This window comes from Drosophila santomea, chromosome 3R (assembly GCF_016746245.2).
Source record: "Drosophila santomea strain STO CAGO 1482 chromosome 3R, Prin_Dsan_1.1, whole genome shotgun sequence".
Taxonomy (NCBI): domain Eukaryota; kingdom Metazoa; phylum Arthropoda; class Insecta; order Diptera; family Drosophilidae; genus Drosophila; species Drosophila santomea.
In genome coordinates, this window is record NC_053019.2 from 19,945,001 (window position 1) to 19,964,969 (window position 19,969).

Genomic DNA, 19,969 nt, shown 5'->3' on the forward strand with positions numbered 1-19,969 from the left:
GTGTGTGTGTTGCTGCACAACAAAGAGCTCTGGCTGAATAAATCGAAAATAACACCGAGTTAGTCATCTCGCTCCTGTCTCGACCATATCTCCCCCGATCTGTCGCTTTTGGCCAGGCCAAGTATAAATATTTATGCATATTTAAATTGCAATTTGCAAAACGAAACCCAAACACAAACGCACAACCAGCAGCAGGAGTGCAAAATAAAAAACAAGAACAAATAATGAAATCGCCGCACACTTGTCGCCGACATTCAATTCGATTTTTATAAATAAATACAAATCGAGCGCACACAATTTGAGATTCATATCTATAAAATCGCATGCACATAGATGGCAATTGGTATGCCATTAAATCGATTTAACAAATGTATAATTCCCTATATGGAAAGTGCGTTTGCATTCGTTATTTGGCCAAAAGTATACCCAATTTTAAGTATGATTTATCAAATGCTCGTTAATATGCAGTCTCATTTAATAAATTGCCCATTAACTACTTGCTTAATTGAATATTCACAAAAATCCCTTTACAATTTATACGAATTTATCATCTTTGTTGTTTTTTTTTCCCGCCAGTTTAAATGGTTTTTGCGCATTCGAAGCGTTTAATGACCTAATTGCCGCGCTGGTTTTGTGTGTTTGCATATAATATGTAAACTTTGGGAACGAATGACGGTGAAAGTTGTTGCGCACGGTTCGAAAAATGTAAGCCAAACAAAAGATAAGTATTGTCTTGTGAAGAAATACTTCTTTAAGATGAACCTACGTTATTAGAACGACTTGGGACTTGTGCAGCATATATATCAGATATAAATCAACCTATCCTGTATCGATTTCTATTAATCTGCCAATTAGATGAATCAACCCATATAGAAAACCCGCACAGATAGCAATTACAACAGTGTATGAGTGGATAACCGTGGCAATAGTCATGCTGATGTGTAAACAAAGTTGAAACCCTTATCTGCTGATAAGGCGAAAAAGTGGCAGACTCGCACGCAAGGTGACCAATCAAAACAGAAAGCCACATTTGAATATCGATTGGCTGGTGAGGGGGGAAACCTACAAACTATAATTATAAAGAAAGCTGAACTGTTAGAAATGGAGAGGCGGCTGCCAAGGGGAGAACTCTGGCGCTGGAGTGGAATAAGTCAAGCGATGGGTTCGCAAATCTTCATTAGCAATGCAAAATGCTTTTTTTTTAGCAACACTGCTTGCTTGATAATGGGCACAAACACACACCGAAGCAGAGGTCTGCTGGTGGTGCCATTTGAGTGCCTTCTAATCAGTCAAATCAAAGTCATTTACAACTACACTCGGAGAAAACGACAGTCAACTAAATCCATTAACAAAAAGTAGAGCTTACATCTAACGTACACCTTTGGTTTGGACATTGTTCCTGTTTCGGCTTAAGATAAACATACCTTAATGCAATATACTATTCATTGTTTCATTTTTTTCTAGTGTTTTTGGGGGTTACCTCCTCGTCATCTCCGATTTCCACCTCGTTGGCGAAGGAAGCACTGCCAAAGGGCTCGTCGGTGGTCAGACCCTCCACCTCGCAGGCATTGGCCACTCCGCCGGCCATCTCGCCCTCGTAATCGTCGTCCTCGTCCTCTCCAAACAGGCGACCCAAATAGAGGCTTTCCTCGCCATCATCGCTCCTGCCAGCCGAGTTATTTGTGACACTGCCCAGATTCCTGGGATGTGGTGTGCTGTCGTTGAGGGCGGCGGTGTTCAGGGGCGGGGCACTGCCGCCGGTGAAACCATGTAGAAGCGCCGCCAAGCTGAGATCCAGGTGAGAGCTATTCGGTGGCTGTGGCTGGCCATCCTTAAGAGGTAGATTTGCATAGGGACTAGTCTGCAGATTTAGATCATTGTAGTCATAGAGATCCGCCAGATTCTGTTCCCAAATGGAACGCTGATCCTGCAGCGCATGTGGCGAGAGGAAAGTGTCCAATTCAGGTGTTGGATGCAGTAGCGAATGATTGGCATTTCCAGCGGCCAGCGAGGCGGTGTCAATGTGGATTTCTCCCAATGCCGAACCACTGGTTGGACCACCAGACGTGGGTGCACCACCTATTGCACCGCCAGTAGCTCCAGCACTGGTGCTCTGCACATCCTGCAGAGCTGCCGTCTGGACACTGCTATTCCCGGTGGTGTTGTGCAGATTCATTACAAAGGTGCTGCCATTGAATCGCGGTGGTAGTTTGTACTCGCCCATGCCATTGGCCAGGCCGCCCAGGGAGTCATCGTCGAAGCTCAGGAGATCCTCAATCCGGGGACTCAGTCCCTTGCGATTGCCATACGGATTCTGATCCATATCCAGGCGGTGTACCGTGCGCAGCATCTCCAGCTCCCAACCATCGCCATGGGTGCCCAGTTCCAGCTGCGAGTCCCAGCGATGGAGCAGATAATCCGGATTGTAATGCAGCAGACTCAGGGCCAAAGCCAGCTGCAGCATTTTCATGGCGTACGATTTTTTGTTTGAGATCATTGTGTTGCTTTAAGAGGTTTCGATACTTGAGAGAGAATAGGTGCGTGGGTGACTCTTGTAGTCCGTAGTCCGTCCTCCGCCCGCCTCCTCCTCCACCTCCTCCTTCGCTGCTGTTGTTGTTGTTGTTCTCCGTCCCGGACAACAGCTCTACGGCTGCGTCGTCCGGGATCTATGCGTTCAATGACGTCGCCTTGCCCCGCCTTCCGGCCTTCTTCTGCTCCTCCGCTTTGGCGTTCCGAAATCTGCGCAAAAAGCTGAAAATTCGCAGTTTCCACTGCCGTTCCTCGATTTTCCAATGCTCTTCGCTTTTAATTGATGGCTGTCCTCGTGTTCGTTCTGTAAGCAAATCAAGATGTGACAACAAATAGAATGGAATTAGTAAGCATAACGATTTGCTAAATATACATATATGTATGTACGTATGTAAATAGTGTAAAATGCATACATTGTATGTAGATACATATGTTTATATGCGTTTTTGCCGCATGGCCATATATGCAGTTTGAATGTTAAATGAAAATGCTTTTGTTTCGAGTGGTGCGGCCTTTGTTTTGTTTGCCAGTCGATTTTATAAATCGCTAAGCACGAGGAAGTGCACCAAAACTTCAACTTCCGGGTGCGTAACGTCTTTTATTAAGAACACATCTTTTTAATTAAGATTTTCCTCATCACGATGATACTAAGAATTTATTTTAGTTTAAGCAACAGTTCACAAAGATGTTTTTCTACTTTCAAGGTGAGTATACATTTAATTTAAATAATATGTTTGAGAGATTTTAAAAGAAATGAAAGCTATCAGTTAGGGAACTCCCCTTATTTATATTGTTTAAACTTGAAATGGTAAATGTGCGGGAACACTGACCTATTCTGTAGTTAGATAAAGAATGCTTTGGTAGAAAAATGCATAGTTGTGTTTTGATAATCACTTAAAAAAATAAGATTCAGGAAACCAAAGTGGATAACCTAGAAAGTTTGATATGATGACGACCTTCGATATTTTAGCATTTGATGTTTAGCAATTTGATTTTCAGGGGCAATTAAGCAGGTCAAGAATCGAATTATCAGAAATATCTATGCATGTATCCTTCTTTGCTTGCTATTCTATCCAAATTCAGTTTGATATCTACAACGCATTAAATATGCCCATCCTGTCCCGCCCCCTCCCCCCTTCGTCCGGGTTAACAGACAACCGCCCACCCAAAAAATTGGGGGAGGGGCGTGTGGGAAAAGGAATGACCCAGACCCAGACGAAATGGCTTTGAACTTGAACTTGTTCAAGGTCTTTCGCGAGCGTTTGAAATGTGCGCAATGCGAAGTGAAGCACCCAATTCAAGGACGGCCGAAAAAACTGTGTGCGAAATTCTTTCAAAGTACGATATAAACTTTCTTTGTTTAAAGCCATTTTAACAGAAATCCAAACTTTGCCTCAATTCTCAATGAAAAGGTGTGTGTGTGTGTGTGTGTGTGTGAGAGAAAGAGAGGGGTAGAGATGACGTGTGCATGTGCGTGCAAGAGAGGGTTCTTTTCTGGGTGTATTGCAGTGCACTCACCTCAAATTTTTTTGGATGATGAGAGCCGACTACAACGGTAAAAAAAAGCTGCGGCGCAGTAAATGTTCTGCGTGTTTTTGTTTTTGTTGCTGCTGCTGCTCGATCTTCTTTTCCTCTTCGCTTCTTCTTCTTAACTGATGCACACACAATGGTGAATGATGGTTTATTGTTTACCGTTCACTTTTTTCTTTTTTGCTGCGCAGCACCTTATTTGTTTATGTTTCACTTTCTACGATTTTTACTTTTAATTGCTGCAAAAAACGCGTTTTATTTATTTAACAACTTAACTTAAAATATAGATTTTGCTTGTGTGCGTCCTTGAACTTTCTCTTTTGCAACCAATTTGCATTCAAGCGCCATTAATTATTTGTAACAATTGCTATTCGATTATATGACAGCTGCTGCTTCTTTCTCGCCGTCTGGTACGCACTTTTGTGTAAGTGTGCGTGTGTGTGTGTGTTTGCCATTTTACGTGGTGAAATCGTCACTTATGTATGTGTTAACCCTATAATGGACCTAAGTAGTTATTTTATTTGATTACACTAATAAATTGTTTAGAAATTATTTATATCCGATAAGATAAGAGTCAGTTAAGTGTTTATTACTGAGAATGTGGCTTGTAAGCTCACTTTCTTTCAATAACAAATAATAAACTCAAATTAGCATTTAAAGTGATTTTTATGTTAATAAGAGCTTTAAGTAAGCCACCGCTGTAAAATTACTTAACTACGTTAGGGTAAACAAAATTTGCAAGTCCATCGAGGGTTAACACAATAATATTTTCGCTTCGTTTGTTGTTCTTGCACTGCCTAATATTTTCATGTGTTTTGCCTGCACATCGCTTTTTATTCCTTTGTTTGCTTTTATCGCCCGATTCTCGTGCCTCTCTGACTCACACACCAAAAAAAAGAAAAAAATACACGCACACGTTGAAGCATAAAACTACTGTGTTTTCTTGCCCATTCCAATTTCGCCTGTGCCCACAATTAATGCAATTAATTAAATGCAAAATGATTGAATTTTTGCTGAGAATCACGGAGAGCAAAACAAATAGAAAAAACGGAATATGGAAGCTTCGAGAATGAGCGGAGAATAACCGGCAACGGCAGCATTTCAACCTTCGCTCTGCGTTTTGCATCAACAAATTATTTATCAAATTGCCAGTTCTTTTTCGTTTTTTTTTTCCTACTCTTTTTAACTTGATGTTTTTCTCGATTGCATTCTGTCAGCTGAGCGGCGGAGAGTGAGTGAGAGAGGGAGACTGCGCGCGTGAGCAAGAGGGGGCTATTGCTGAATAACTGTTGTTGCTAGCCTGTTGGTCGTTGTTGTTTTGTTTGACTTTAACCCACCACCGATACCACCGCCAGCAGCACCACCCCGCAATGAGTTGCACTTATTTAGTGGGGCATGCAACATTTCGCAATTGTACTGCTTAACGCGCAAACGAAACTTTTTCATTTGTTGTTCCGGCACACAAACACACACGCAGCCAGACACAGGCACACACACACAAACACACATTGGCGGCGTGTACTTCGCACCTTTACGCGTCTTCTTTCACTGTTATTTGGCAAATTATCGCCGCGTCCGCTTTGCTACTCTCTTTCGCCCACCGCCGTACCTACGTGGTGAGCTTCAAAAACGTGTTTTGTTTGTTACGCCGCGTTTGGCAATTTCTCCGCCGTCGAAATTGGTCGCGATTTTCGATTGCGGCCGCAAAAGATTTGACGCAAAAAAACGTCTGTTCAGCGCGGTGTTTTCATCAAGTGTGCCCAGTCGGGGCGCTTTGGAGCCCATTTTGTTGAGTTTTGTGCTTTTGTGGTATTTTTCGTGGCTAGCACGTACGGTCTCACCAAAATCATTGTGCTTTTAACAGAATGTTAAGTATAGCTTTAGCTAACAGAGGGAGAAAGAGCTTTTTTTGGAGTGCTAAAAATGTATAATTCAGGGACAAATGTATATTTATTACCTACCTCTTATTTCTAATTTGCTTTTAGATAGAATAACTTAAAAATACCAATAACAATCATTTACCTTAACAGTAACTTACTTATATTATAAATATTAAGCCACGGCGGCTTTTTTATGTAGATATAGTGTAAGCTTACACGCTTTAAACACGTGTCCATGCAAATTTTTCAACTAATTTGCATACCAACTTTTCAACTAGTTGTAAATTACAAAAAATCGTAGCTTGTTTAAAAAAAAATAATATAAGTATAGTTTTTAATTTTCTTAGCATTATTTTTTTAACTAAAATTTTTTATATTAAATTTTGACTTTTTATCAATTTTCAACACCTGCAATTCCTACATCCACGCAAACATACAACAAATATTGTAAGAATGCCTAATAGATTCCATTTCCATGAGCTATTAATTAAACAAATGGACACGAACATTTAATAAATTGCATCGAACTTACTAAATAAACAATATATGTACATTAACCACAACGTGAATTGAAAAACATCAATCCGAAAACTATCAATCTATCTGAAAGACCTGCACATAAAAATTAATTTAGATTGATGGGGGTTATTCACAGATATAACGCGTCCTGAAAGATACTTCGAATTCGAATGCCCTGACCTGGGAGCATTTGTGCTGGCATTTGGTTAAAGTAATTAAGCCCAAACCCTTGCAATACTTACCAGAGTGGTAAAATGGAAGCCACCGCGCCAAATGTTGCTCTTGGCATTGGCGTTACCTGAGTCCGTCGATTGCGGAGTGGGCGGGGTCTCCAGAGAGGCTGGCGTGGGCGTGGCCAGTACAGCGGGCGTGGAAGCCACCGTGGGCTTTATTAACTTGGCCAACTTCGAGGGTGGTCCAATGGGCACCCGCACGGTGACCTTCTTCTTGGGATTCGGCGTCTGCAATTGGATCTGGTGGTAGGTATCTTCGATGTCCTTTGCCGGGGACAAGGACTGCAGCCGGGGCAGGTCCTCTAAGTCGATCATGATTGCTTATCAGCTGGCACGAATGGCGATAATAAGTCAACTGGAATGAAAGCGAACACACGCTGATAAGGATGGGTCACCAGGTCGATTAGGCTTTTTTAGGATGGTGACTTTGAACTCAAAACATCTGTTCCGCCTTGAAACATAAACAGTGCTTACCAAATGTATTTAACTTATCACAGGTATTCAAGGTAGATATTTATATCAAAAACAGTACGAAAACATGTCTTTCAATATAACAAATAGATATTATATTAGTCGTTATCATTAATTATTTAATCATATCAAGCCGTGTGCTTTTATTTATATTTTCCCCGAATTCTCAGCTTATTTCAGTCGTTTAATCGATTTTTCACTGTAAACGAGCTATAAATACTGATAAGCAAACTGCGACTAGTAGAATTCAAAAATGAGATATAGCAAACCTAAATGGTTTGTTTTATTTGCCATTTATTGAAAAGATAACACACATTGACAAAAATTCAAACGCTGATAAGTACAGTAGACGCCCGACAACAACACCAACACCCACGCGAATACAGAAAGATAACCATGTGGAAACGACATTCATTTTGTATCAGTTGATTTGGAAACAACGTATTACCTATCACTAAAGATAGAGTGATTTCTTAATGGTAGTTATCCCCGTACACGGTACAGTGTGCCCTGCCTTGGAAGCATGCAAATTACATCAGCCAATGTTTCACATTGAATTTTTCGATTAGATTGCGACCACAAATGAATCATAAACTAAGTGAAATTGGTCGCACTTCTAAATTGTGCGGACTCGAGTCCGTGCAACAAATTGGATCGATACGTTCGTTATAGAAACTGCCAAAAGATTTATACTTATATTTTAATCTATAAACCGGCTTTAAGCATTACATACCTTGAAGTAGACAATCTGTAGATTGATTAATTAGTTTATCTATTTAATCTTTTTCAAGCACTTACGATTGTGACCTTTCTCTATATGAACATGATATATATTATCTATACAAACTATATCTATACTTTATTTTGTATCATTCCAACCAGAAGTTTGCAACCCACCAAACCGCTTCTATAATTGTTTAAGCAAATCGTGATTGAAGGGCATTTTGCCTAAATTTAAGGATTTCTGGGAATCCCATTCCGACCCTTTGAATAATGGTTAAAGCCAACATTACGGAAACGTGTAATCTTTGGTTTGGCGTCATGACTCAACCTGATGTGCGAAAAAAAAAACAAGTACAAAGGCAAGCAAAAAACAATTGAAGTCGAATTCGAATATTCGACGGTTCAGAGCACTGCCTTTTATTAAGATGAGGTTGAGATACTAAAAGAAGTGGGAGAGAGAGAAAAAAGTGGTCAAAAGCAGTGAAAAACGTGGTCTGGCTTGGTAACAAAAGCCGTCTGGCTAAAATAAAACTGGCGATGAAAGTTGTAAGTTACAAAGTGCGTTTTAGAACAGCTAGTTTTTTTGGGCATTCAAATGCTTAAAGAAAAGTTTTGGGAAGAGGTGATTGAGCTTATTAAAGCCAAGGTAATTAAAAACAATCCAGTGATCAATAAAATTGATTTATAATAACTACTTAATTGAGTTGTCAAGTGAGATCGTTATCGCTTATAGCCAATCAATAGAAACTAGATATTACGAGGCTACATTTCATTACAGATTTTGCTAAATTTTCAATCCATTTTATCAAATGATGTACTTTGCACCTGTGCATAGATAAATGATATGGGTAGTGCCTTAAGCAAACTTCATTATGCAAATCATCCTGGTCCAGGTATTCATATTTATAAATAGTGAAATCACAATACAAACTTTGTTAATATCGAACGGTTTTTTCCCCGAAACCAAGTCAACATTGCAAATCTGTTCGACTCGAGAAAAATAGTAAAAACAAAACCAGTTTCTTTAGGTTTTTATAAGTGGCTATACTCTTGGCATGGAAAAGATGCGCTTTTCGAGACATTTTGTCAAAAAGATATCAAAAGAGTACAAAAAATGTATCAATAAACTCGAATGTATTTCAAGAAATATTATTTATAATAATTCAAATTATATTAATATCTGATTTAAAGCACATATTGCAGTCAATAGAGATGTTATATACAATGCTGATAATTGGGTTTTGCCTACTGTTTATTTTCTAAAGTAAGATTTCACAATCCCTCAAGAGAACAAGTTTTCTTTGTCGGCGAGTACTTCTGTCTATCAAAGCTAGAGTATTGCCCATTTCACGTGTGTAAGTCGATTTCCTCGACTGGATTTTAATAAATACCCTCTGGTTGTTGTTTTTGCAGGCGTAGTCGTCGTCTGAGGCTGTCGTTTAATGCCTTGACGCAGTTTATAATTCGAATCAACGATGGGCATAATTAAAACTCGGGAAAAATGCGAGAAAAAATGTGAAAAAAAAAGCTAAAAAACCAAGCAGGCAAAGTTCAAAACAAGCCTTGTTGTTCGGCCGATCTCGAGTATTCTTTGCCCCGAACAACACACGGTACATATTGATTTTAGCTATTACCTGACAATCTCGCATCAACAGGTGTACGCGGGAAAGAGAGAGAGAGTGCGAGGGGCGTGAAAGAGACAGGCAGTAAGTGGCTAGGGATCGTCATGCAGTTTGAGTTTATAATTCGCGTGGGGGGTTATACTTAATAATAAACTAACGAAAATGTCGTGACAAAGTCTTTAGAAGCAGCCGCACATAATAATAGATGAGGCGTCTCAATTGGGTTTGTTTTCCTAGTAGGTATATATTTTTGGTAAACACTTGTATAGATTGCTTGGAATCTCTGAAGCGTAGCGCGTAATATTTTCAATATTATTTAAATGCCAAGTGGGAGAAGTGGAACTTTCGTTATCATTAGCAATAAAACGCACACATCCAGGTGATTAATGTCAATATACACATAAGGCACTCAGTGCATGGGTTTTAGGTTTTAGTTGTTCATGAGTTGGGTGAAGAGAGCTTAAGAGAACGAGCACTGATGACCACATGCCGGTAAATTTATGCAAAATACGTTTCTGCGCAAAATTTCCGTAGAAATATTCTATATATACAATGTGAACTATTATTTGCAATGTGCGCGAATGCGGCGGGAAAGCCAAAAGTTTACTATTAAATTGAACTTGTTGATTGGGTCGAATGCCTAGAGCGCCTAGAATGCCAAAACACAGATACACACGCAAACTCAGGCAAACACGCGCACTCACACTGTCACACTAACACACTACCAAACTCATTTCCACGGGGGGTGTGGGGGGGAGGTGGGCTTAAATTAACTTGACGGGCTTAACGACGCAATTGTTGTGCCCCTTCAATTATTTCGCACCCGTAAAAGTAGTTTATTTAACTATTTCATTCTTTTTACCTAGGCTTTAAACCTGCAACTTTTAAAACTTTGTGTTTTTCTTTTGCTTTTTTAATGTGAATATTTTGTTTTTGGAAAAGCGCGCCACACTCGAAACACTTGCTCGATACAAAAAGAGAGTTTCGTCGGATATTACGTATACGACGTGTAGTACTACTAAGCAATTAAGAGCATCCACAATATCAGCTGGTTTGGCAGCAGAAACAAAGCGGTGGCGAGGGCGGTACGATAAGTGAGCGAGCGAGCGAATGGCTGGTCGATTGTTATTCACTGAACGGCTGTTCAAAAAACACTGACAAAAACGCTGAAAAGCCGATGGTCGCCGCTCGCCGTTTCAGCTGACGCGAACAGAGCGTAAAAGAGGAAGCGACAAAACAACACGGAGCGTAAGAAAGAGAGATATATAAATAGAGAGAGAGAGAGATAGAGAGAGAGGGAAGAGGGAAAAGGAGGGGAGACAGGCAACCGGAATGGGATGGGGCTAGAGGCCGCAACGGGCTGATAAAATAATCGCGAGCTGATAGCGCAGGGCAAGTGCTGCGCCTTTGTTGTTTTTGTTATTGTTGCGAGCGACAGCTTCTTAATTGATCCGCCAAAACACCTGCGCCATTCAAACGACTTCTTCCGCCCGACGGCGCCAATTCGTTGGGAGTCCGAATCACGGCATTTGTCGCGATTTGCCTTTATTGATCTGCGCTTATCACCACGATTGCTGTAACCAAATCGGTAGTACTTACTATTTAAATTGCTTTGCAGGGACAAAAGAAAGCACATAAGCACGCCAACCTTTTGCCTAAATTTACTATTGAACTTAATTATCAAGGTACCAGATCACAAACAGGTGATTAACATGTCTGGGGGTTCATTTATGCATTGGTTAGATAATCTGGGGTTATTAGTTGATTTGTATTATGTTATTTTATCCGGTACATAGTTCATTTGGATATTTATTTGCCTTGTGCAAGTTTATTTTTTCCATTTCATCTGGTGGATAGTTCGTCTAAGCGTTTATATTGTCCGAGCTTAATTTATGTGGGGATTAGTTTGACTGGTGGTTGTTTAACCTGGAAGTTTGTTTGTCTGAAGGTTATTCTATTCAATGGTTATTTGGCCTACCGGTTAAGCGCCAGATAAAGCTTAATTTGGTTATATCATCAGAAGATTATTTACGAGTGGTTTGGTCGCTTTTTGGTTGAATTTGTCTGGGGGTTAATTTGCCTGCCGGTTTATGTGGAGGTTTGTTTATCTGTAGGTTAGTTTATATGGGGTGTAGTTTATCTGGGGGTTATCTGGAGGTGGGTTTGTTTTAAATCTGGATTTTAATTTGACTACCGGTTAGTTGATCGGGGGTTACTTGCCTGGCTGATATTATATTATCCGAGGTTTCTTTTGCCTGTCGGGTATTTTATGTAGGTCATCTGAGGGAATTATTACCTGACACGAACAAGTGGATTATATTAACATGATATTTACAGATTAGTTATCGCTTTTATTAATATTCCCATTTGACTTAAACTATATTATGTAAATATATATTTATATATAGATGTGTATATATCATTAGCATACAATTTGGTTTACGTCTTTAGAGTTGCTCTGCCTGCTTTCCATTGCATTCTAGATACACTTTGTATTTTCCATACGCGAAGTTTCACATAAAACCTAATAGACAATGCATAATTACTAATTTTTTTTATAAACTGATGCCGATTGCCAAAAAATTTCGTCTAATAAAATTAACTAGAATTGATATTTGATCCTTGAATTTCGAAAAGGCCATTCTTCAACTCCAGGACAAAGCGGGTTTAGGAGCTAGGAACGGATTGAGGATGGGTTGTATGTTGGTTTTTAGAAAACTTAATGGAACCCAAATGAGATGTGAGTCAATCAAAGCTGTGGACGGATATGCATTGTACAATGCATTTAGACGATGAATGGGCTAAAAATGAAATGAAGAGCTGTTGTAACCAAAACATACATTTTTTAAACTTTCTTAATCTTCTCGAATATATTTTTTTTTCTTCTCCTGGGCTTTTGAGTATCTCTGTTATTCTGTGTTCTTTTTCTATTATCTCTATGTCGGTTTGTTTTCGTTTCTCATTTTTAGTTGCTTGTTTGGCTTATACATTTGTCAAAAATCCGTAAAATCGCTCCAAAACTTGTTTTTGTGTTTTCTCTGTGATCTAACTTTGTCGCTAATAAATTTATTTTTGGTTTCATTTTGTATTTCCCTCTCTCTCTCTCTCTCTATCTCTCCCCCTCTCTATGTTTCTCTCTTATTTCGCTGACCGTGTTTCTACAGTTTGAAATATAATTCGGGGTATCTGAGCGATTGACTTCGATTATCTTTGAGTTAGTCTTAGTGTGTCTTAGCCAAGCAAATCAACCTATTCCTCCCAAAAAACGAAATCAAAGATCTCAAATGGCCTAATGCAAATACACCTTTACAAATTAGCATAGTCAAATGCGGTTGAAGGTTTAACTTTGAACCTGCTTAAGCATTTCCAACGATTGATACTTCATGCGTGGCTCTCTGCGGATTGTTAGCTCTTAGTGATTTTAAAAGTATAGTTTCTTCTTCCTCGATAGCTTAATATTTCTTTCTGATGACTGAAAAATGTTGTCCCTTGATAACTGACCATCTACGCCCATGTCGCCCACTAAGATAATCTAGTCGCATGGCACTTTCTTATCGCGTTCTGCTCAAATGGCTTAACTTTTACACGTTTCTTTGGTTTCTAATGACAAAACCGGAGTGCCATGGAACCGTAGCTATAAGTGGCAGAAGTTGACGGATTCCCTCGGTTTGCACAAACACCTCGGGCTGTATAATCTGGCTATCTTTGGAACGCCGGTCTACCAACGCCAATCAAATGATAAGCAGCGGCGTTATGGTTAAATAGTAAATTAGATGGTAAAATGCCTTTAATAAGACACTAGTCGGAACGTTGTAATCTGGTACACAGTTTAAGTGTCATAGGCGAGTGCGTAAATAAAAAGTGTTAAACATGTCTTGTTGTCTGCTAGCAAACTACAGCACGTATGCCATGTATGTACATATGGGATGTCGTATGGGATTTGTTATGTCGTATCTTCATTTCCTAAGTTATATCTGCCTGCCTGACCTTAGACCACACACTAGAGCTTGATAGACGCGAACTTTACATATATTCATGTATGTAGTTCATGGCACCATACTGATATTTTGACCAGTTAATTACTATGGCAGCCATACGATATCGTTAACAGATTTTAAGCTAATTGGCCTAGCGATAAATATTTCTATTCGCCGACATGTTTTTTATATTGCCAGAACGTATCTTTCTGATTAAAACTTGTTTTCAAACTGATTTGGATTCGAAATTTATGAATTATTTAAAGATAAAATTATTACTAGCATTTCAAATATAAGAAAATATATGTAGTGAACATTCAGACAAAATTCTATTGATTTGACATAATATTTATATTAATTGTTGATTGGAAGCTAACACTGATTTTCAAAATACATTTAAAAATCAAAAGATATTTAAAACTTGGTCTTGGTTATTTACTAATTGGTTTTTTTGGCCAGGCAGCATAGAGTATATATGTGGGTACTTAAGTACATTATCTTTGGGCAAAAGGAAGATTTCTGTGATATTTCGATGCGCACATACACGGACACACACACGAGCGCAATGCTCACTAATACTAATATACATATGCTATACAGTTACTAGAATGCATTCATAGGCGATTTAGTTTATCGATTCTGGGGATTCTTTTGTTACGTTTTAGATTTTATGAAAAAATATGTTGTTCTTTGTTCTTCGCTTACAATCTACAATTATCCATTGCTCTAAATATGTTTTGGTTTTGTTTTGTTTTGGTTTGGTTTGTAAAATATACATACATATACAATATACATATATAGATATATCCTTATTTTCAGTTGTAGATATACACGTTCGTATGTGCTAGAAAAGGTTTTCTCCACTTTTGGATAGATAGATATACACATATATAAGAGCTGCTTGCTTGATCATAGCAATCGTATTTTACAGTTGAGTTGGCTAACATTAAGTATACTAAAATCATAGGTTAGCTACAGAGAAAACCAAGGAGATCGATTGAATTGGCAATGATATGGTAAAGAGTACATAGATCCATTGTGTTAGTTAACTTGGCGAAATCAAAGCTCACTTAAGATTCGTGTCTGAGAGAGGAACATAATTACAAATGAGTGTGTGAAGAGAGAACTGTGACCAGGAGCACCGTGTGTCCCCTATCTCCTCTATCGGTGCGAGTGCAGGTTGCCCTCCACCCACTTGTAGAGCGACGTCTGTGACCGGGCCACCCACTCCACGTTGGAGGCCACGCTGCTCAAGGTCATGTTCAGCACCGACATCCCATGACCCCGGCCAAATCGATGGACCAGCGATTTCAGCTGAAAATGGGGAAATGAAAGTTGTTAAATTTTCAATATTTATAATAAATATACAAACGTACCTCATCGTAATCGAACTTGGTGGCCCCATACTGGGTAATGGCCGATATGACCTTGGCGAAACTGATTGTTCCCGGTCCCAGGCGCTTCTCCAGCTCGAACCACTTGGCCTGCAGGAAGCGACAGGCCATGGCACCGCCCGTCGGCGTTCCTGCAATCGCCTTGAGCACCTGCACCACCTCCTCGGTGGGCAGCATGGTAACGTGGGATAACAGGCGATTCTGCAGCCAGGCATCCTTGGTTCTGCCCAAAGCACGGAGCAGCTGCATCCGCTCCACGAATGTCTCGGATGTGCGCTGCAGGTTCACAAAGCGCTCCCAGCAATGCTGCCAGTAAATGTACTCGCCGGATAGAATGGAGCCCGTGTAAACCACCTGGTAAAACATTGAAAGTGTTACTACTTAGTTGTAAAAAGAGAGATTTGTGGCGTAACTAACCTCTCTAAGATTGGGTGGTATGGCAGTGCCATTGTAGTAAAGATACTGATTTAGCATGTTCTTCGCCTTGGTGATGCTATCGATGTCTTCCCACAGAACCGATGCCAACAGCACTTCGGGACGCAGTAATCTTGATTTAGAATAATACATATTAAACATTATTCTACAACTTTATTGTTATTCATATTACCTGGTGGCCACATCACCGTCATCCGACCAGCCCACCTTCTCCATCACCGTGGATATCTTAATTTTGATGAACTCGCTAAGCATGAGGAAGCACTCCGAGTACTTGAGGATGCGACGCCACTTTTCCAAATGCCGCAATGCCAAAGCCATTGGACCGTAGTGTGTCTCACTGGGCAGATATTGAATCATGTTCATGGTGATCTCACAGGGCAGCAAATTGGCGTGACATAGCGTAAAGGCATCCGACAACATACCCAAGCGATCCTATAATAAAAAGATGTAATTTCGTTATTAGTAGTTCCCATTTGAGTGTTTTTTTGGCAAGTTACCTCGCTGGTAAAGCGGTTGGGATTGGCGGCCAGCTCCTCGATCAGACTTGCCCAATTATCATCATTGTAGACCACTCGGTAATAGCCGTTTTGTATGGCATTCACTTTGATCCATTTCACGTTCTCCGGCACGTTGAAGGTAACTGTAGAAATATTTAAATATAGTTTTCTCATATATATAGAGCTATTTGAACTCACCATCCACATTCTGCATCCAGAGCGTTTCGCTGACGTTGTTGATATCTGTGACATACGTGACTGGAAAGATCCACTTCATGTGCGGCGCCACCTTATGCTTACTACCCTGTGTGGTGGGTGCCACTGTGCTGGGCATATCAGTGGCATTCAGCGTCGTTTTATTGTAGTTATTCCCATCGTAGGAGTCGTCATGAATGGCCAGAAATTCCGCTGGTCGAAAAGGTCTCTGCGAGATGGAAATGCTGTTGCCCATTTTGGTGACCGTGAGGAGGGGGAAGCCAGGTTGATGCGTCCACAGCGTCATCATGTCCTTGATATTCTTTGAGCCGTTGGCTTTCTTCGTGCAAATGGTCCACAGATCAGTGGGTTCAGCAGTGCGGAATCGATTCACCTTAAGGAACGAGCCCAGACAGCCCCTGAATCGATCCTCACCGATGGCCGTGTGCAGCATGGAGAATATGGCCGCTGTCTTTTGAACAAAGAACTCCTCATTGTTGCCATCGTGACTGGTGCCGTTCATGATGCTATCCCAACCTTGAATGGCATCGATATCCAACGCAGCGGTGGCCATCTTCAGCAGGTACATTTCCCTCAAGGGCCACGTTTCCTGCAGCGGAGCCAAGGCGTGAATGCCCAAATACTGGATTAATCCCTCCCACAACCACACATCCTTGAGCACCTTTCGCGACGTAATTCCTCCAAAGAACTGCCTCACCATCGCCTCGGCAATGCGAAGTGCACTGAACTGATATTGCTCAGAGGTTATCGAACTGGGATCCGTTAAGAACGAGGTCTTCAATGTGACCAATCCCAGCGAGGAAATCATATTTCGATCCAGGGAAGGCAAAGCTACAAAGTCCACTTTTGTTAGGGGATAACTGATATCCAACCAGGTCTGCAAATACTCCAGCACGTCCCTTGAAGTGTGCAGAATGAATGAGGAGCGAATCAGCAGATCCCTGGGTGCATAGAAGGTGTACGATGGAGCTCTCTTGATCGACGATCCCGTGGACTGGGAAAGTGATGTTAGATTCGTTGGCTTTCCGTTCCCATTGAGATTCACTGGCCAAGCTGTCGTCGTCGTGGGTTGAACGACAGTCAGGTTTTGGCGTGGCGTCAGGTTGACATTCAGTGAATGAGTGAGGGCAGTGATGTTTCGTACCGGCGGGTTTTTGCCCTTAAGCTGCGTATAATTGTTCAGCTGGGCGGACTTTTTGCCACCCACTCCGGTGCCCGGTGGCGCTGGCGTCGTGGGGATATATGCCGCTGAGGGCTGCAGGGATTCGCGCTGGAAGTCACTTACCACCCAGGCCACCGCATCGGCGGGCAGTGGTGGAGTCTCTATGAAATCATCGCGCAGCTGTGGAAGGCACATAATTATATTAACTTTCAATTATACTCGTACACATTTCGATTAGTACGCACCAATCCTGTGCCCATGTAGAAGCCGACGTCCTCGGTGGTGTGCACTATGGAGTTGGACAGTCCGATGTGGAAGCGATCGCGGAACACGGAGATGCGAAATGGTGCTCTTACATGCGGCTCATCGAAGCAGGGAAATGCTCTTCTTGCGCCATTCGGTCGGAAAACTGTGGCAGCCAATAATCTGGAATGATAAATGATATGAGTCAAATACATTTATTACTTTTACTTTACAGAAAGAAGCATTCAAAGGGGGGCCCTTCTTACCGTTCAACGCCATTGGAGCTCTCGTACTGGTCGACATAGAAGCCCTCTGGCTCCGGATTGAGTTTGGAGTACCAGCGAAGATTGAGGGTGTAATTGGACTTCTTTTTGAGCCGCTCCTTCACCTCGATGTACAGCTGCTGTCGGGGCGGAAACTCCAGCACCTTAACAATCTTGAGGGCATAGCCTTTGGGGCCCGGGGTCACGATGGCCTGCAATCGAAATGGGAAATTGCAATCAATGGACGCACTCGAGCCAGACGCTAATTGGCTTAATTTGCATTGCAGCGGAACTGATCCGGTAATGACTTACCTTCTCGGTGACGTTGAGGTCCTGGATGTGCAGCACAATGAAGTTGGTCTCCTTCTCCACATGCAAATCGATGGTGACTTGGCCTGGACAGAAGGAATCATAAAAGTGGAAAGCATAGGAATTAAATGCCAGACAATCAAATTATAATCATCATCATCATCGAACGAAATCAGGGTTGAAAAGCACACTTAAAAATATTAAACTCAAAGAAAGAACTTTTTACTGGATGTTTTGAGTGTGGACTCACCTTTGACATCCAGTGTCGTCAGATTGGGATGGATGGTGACCATGTAGCGCAGCGGTCGCACACTGGTGGGCAGCATCTTCTCCAGCCAGGGAAAGGGCTCCCCGTTGGTGGCAATCGGATTGAAGGGCTGCGTGTTGTTCTCTTCATCCGTTTCGTAACCGGACACCGTTTTCGATCCGCAGGAGCAGTCTGCAAGGATAGTCAACGTGCGTAATCAGTATCGGTTGCTTGGCAGGACTCGTTACTCTTCTTATTCGCGAACGATTCTTTCGGGGATTCGTAGCTAAGTTCGTTAAAGCAAATTGCATTATACACAATCAACAGAGAGAGAGAGAGAGTTAAGGGGTATATATCATCTAAGACGGGATTGGGGGTTAGCATAAAGAAAAGCTAGCAGTAAATCGGTTTAATAATTGGATTCGGTTCAAGTCATTAGCACATCTAGTGGGGTGAACGGAACTCAAATGGGGTGGCTCACAAATGAGATATCTTTCTAGCTGAATGTCGCGATAAATCGAATGTAGTCATATCAATAGCTGTGGATGTGATGGAAGATCTAACAATTATAATCCATAAGCCATCAGGAATACAACTTAAAAATCTACCACATTATCAACTAATCCGGTAAATAATAGAAGTAAGTTCATATAACAAGAGAGAAAACAAAGATTAAAAACTTGACCCTAATATATGTTGTCTATTTATATAAAGTTTTTGGTGTGTATATAGATTGTACCTAAAATGTACATGTCCTTTAATAAAGTAGTATAAGTGCAACTTCTCGACGCATTTCTCATTAAAAGAATGTAACTCAATCATCGGAACGACGAATACCTAGTGATCAGTGATATTTCGTATTTACAATGGACACTATTATTCAAAAACAATCTAACCTTTCTGCCACAATCGAAATAAAGCCAATAAAAGATCTAACATCTAGAGTTAGAAAAATAAACAGATAACAAAAAACAGAAAAGTATAAGTAAGAAACAACGGATGATCAATGACATCAACATGCCGAAGGATTAAATAGAGTGTCATTGCTATTTACCAGTTCAGAAGTATTCAGGTTTTGGCATAATTGTTACTCACATTTTAACCAATCAATCAAACAAGCATTTAAGAGAAATATTTCATATTTTTTCAAAGATTCATATATATATATATATAATAAACATTTGGTATACAAAGTCGAAGGCAAAAAGGAAACGAAAATGGGAAACAAACAAACGATGATCAGAAAATCAAATAGATATATCAATGGGGATATATATGGATATATATACTGTATAGAAGGGTCGGGTGAAAAATGTGTAAAAGCTGATCAAACTGTCTAATTGGAGCGGCGGAAGCAGAAGTTAAAGCTACATGGTGGACAATGTTGATTGATAATCGACCTTGCGGCGCTGGAAAATTAACTTTCCACCAGACATGTGTCCGTGCACATTTCCTCCACCAGTGCGCAAACACAAACACACTTTCGTGCGGCTTGTTTTCCCTTTCCCCATGACAGTTAATGCAATTATCCCCCAATGCATTTAGCCCCATTAAGTATGCAACAGAAACTTCCCGCGAGCATGTGAGTGTTTGCACTTTGCATAATTCTGCCATTCAATATACACAGAATACCAGGTCGAGGCCTATGGATCCAATGGGGACATCGCGGTGGGGTTAGGTGCTGCAGTTGCATCTATTTATACGCGAATTGCGGAT

At 40.8% G+C, this 19,969-nt stretch overlaps 2 protein-coding genes across 7 annotated transcripts in view; both read right to left on the bottom strand.

Annotated features, from left to right (window-relative positions):
• Positions 1-10,639, bottom strand: part of LOC120452085 (segmentation protein cap'n'collar) — a 41,966-nt gene extending 31,327 nt beyond the window's left edge. Inside the window, exons 1-3 of one of the 2 annotated variants that reach the window (XM_039636149.2) lie at positions 5,589-5,820; positions 4,048-4,298; positions 1,481-2,833 (exon numbers count right to left, since the gene is read on the bottom strand). In XM_039636149.2, the coding sequence (XP_039492083.1) occupies positions 1,481-2,497 (1,017 nt within the window). In that variant the 5' untranslated portion in view covers positions 2,498-2,833; positions 4,048-4,298; positions 5,589-5,820. Of the gene's footprint in view, positions 1-1,480; positions 2,834-4,047; positions 4,299-5,588; positions 5,821-6,700; positions 7,047-10,369 lie in introns of those variants that run through there. The other variant, XM_039636150.2, reaches the window with a different exon arrangement.
• Positions 10,640-11,856: 1,217 nt separating this feature from the next.
• LOC120450882 (endoplasmic reticulum aminopeptidase 2) overlaps positions 11,857-19,969 on the bottom strand; it is a 29,239-nt gene continuing 21,126 nt past the window's right edge. For 3 of the 5 annotated variants that reach the window (XM_039634117.2, XM_039634119.2, XM_039634120.2), the window contains 10 exons: positions 18,257-18,445; positions 18,010-18,092; positions 17,701-17,909; positions 17,437-17,617; positions 16,012-17,371; positions 15,814-15,956; positions 15,486-15,748; positions 15,296-15,425; positions 14,861-15,232; positions 11,857-14,798 (listed from right to left, as the gene is read on the bottom strand). In XM_039634117.2, coding sequence (XP_039490051.1) covers positions 14,646-14,798; positions 14,861-15,232; positions 15,296-15,425; positions 15,486-15,748; positions 15,814-15,956; positions 16,012-17,371; positions 17,437-17,617; positions 17,701-17,909; positions 18,010-18,092; positions 18,257-18,445 — 3,083 coding nt within the window. In that variant the 3' untranslated portion in view covers positions 11,857-14,645. Of the gene's footprint in view, positions 14,799-14,860; positions 15,233-15,295; positions 15,426-15,485; positions 15,749-15,813; positions 15,957-16,011; positions 17,372-17,436; positions 17,618-17,700; positions 17,910-18,009; positions 18,093-18,256; positions 18,446-19,348; positions 19,378-19,969 lie in introns of those variants that run through there. The other 2 variants (XM_039634121.2, XM_039634118.2) reach the window with 2 other exon arrangements.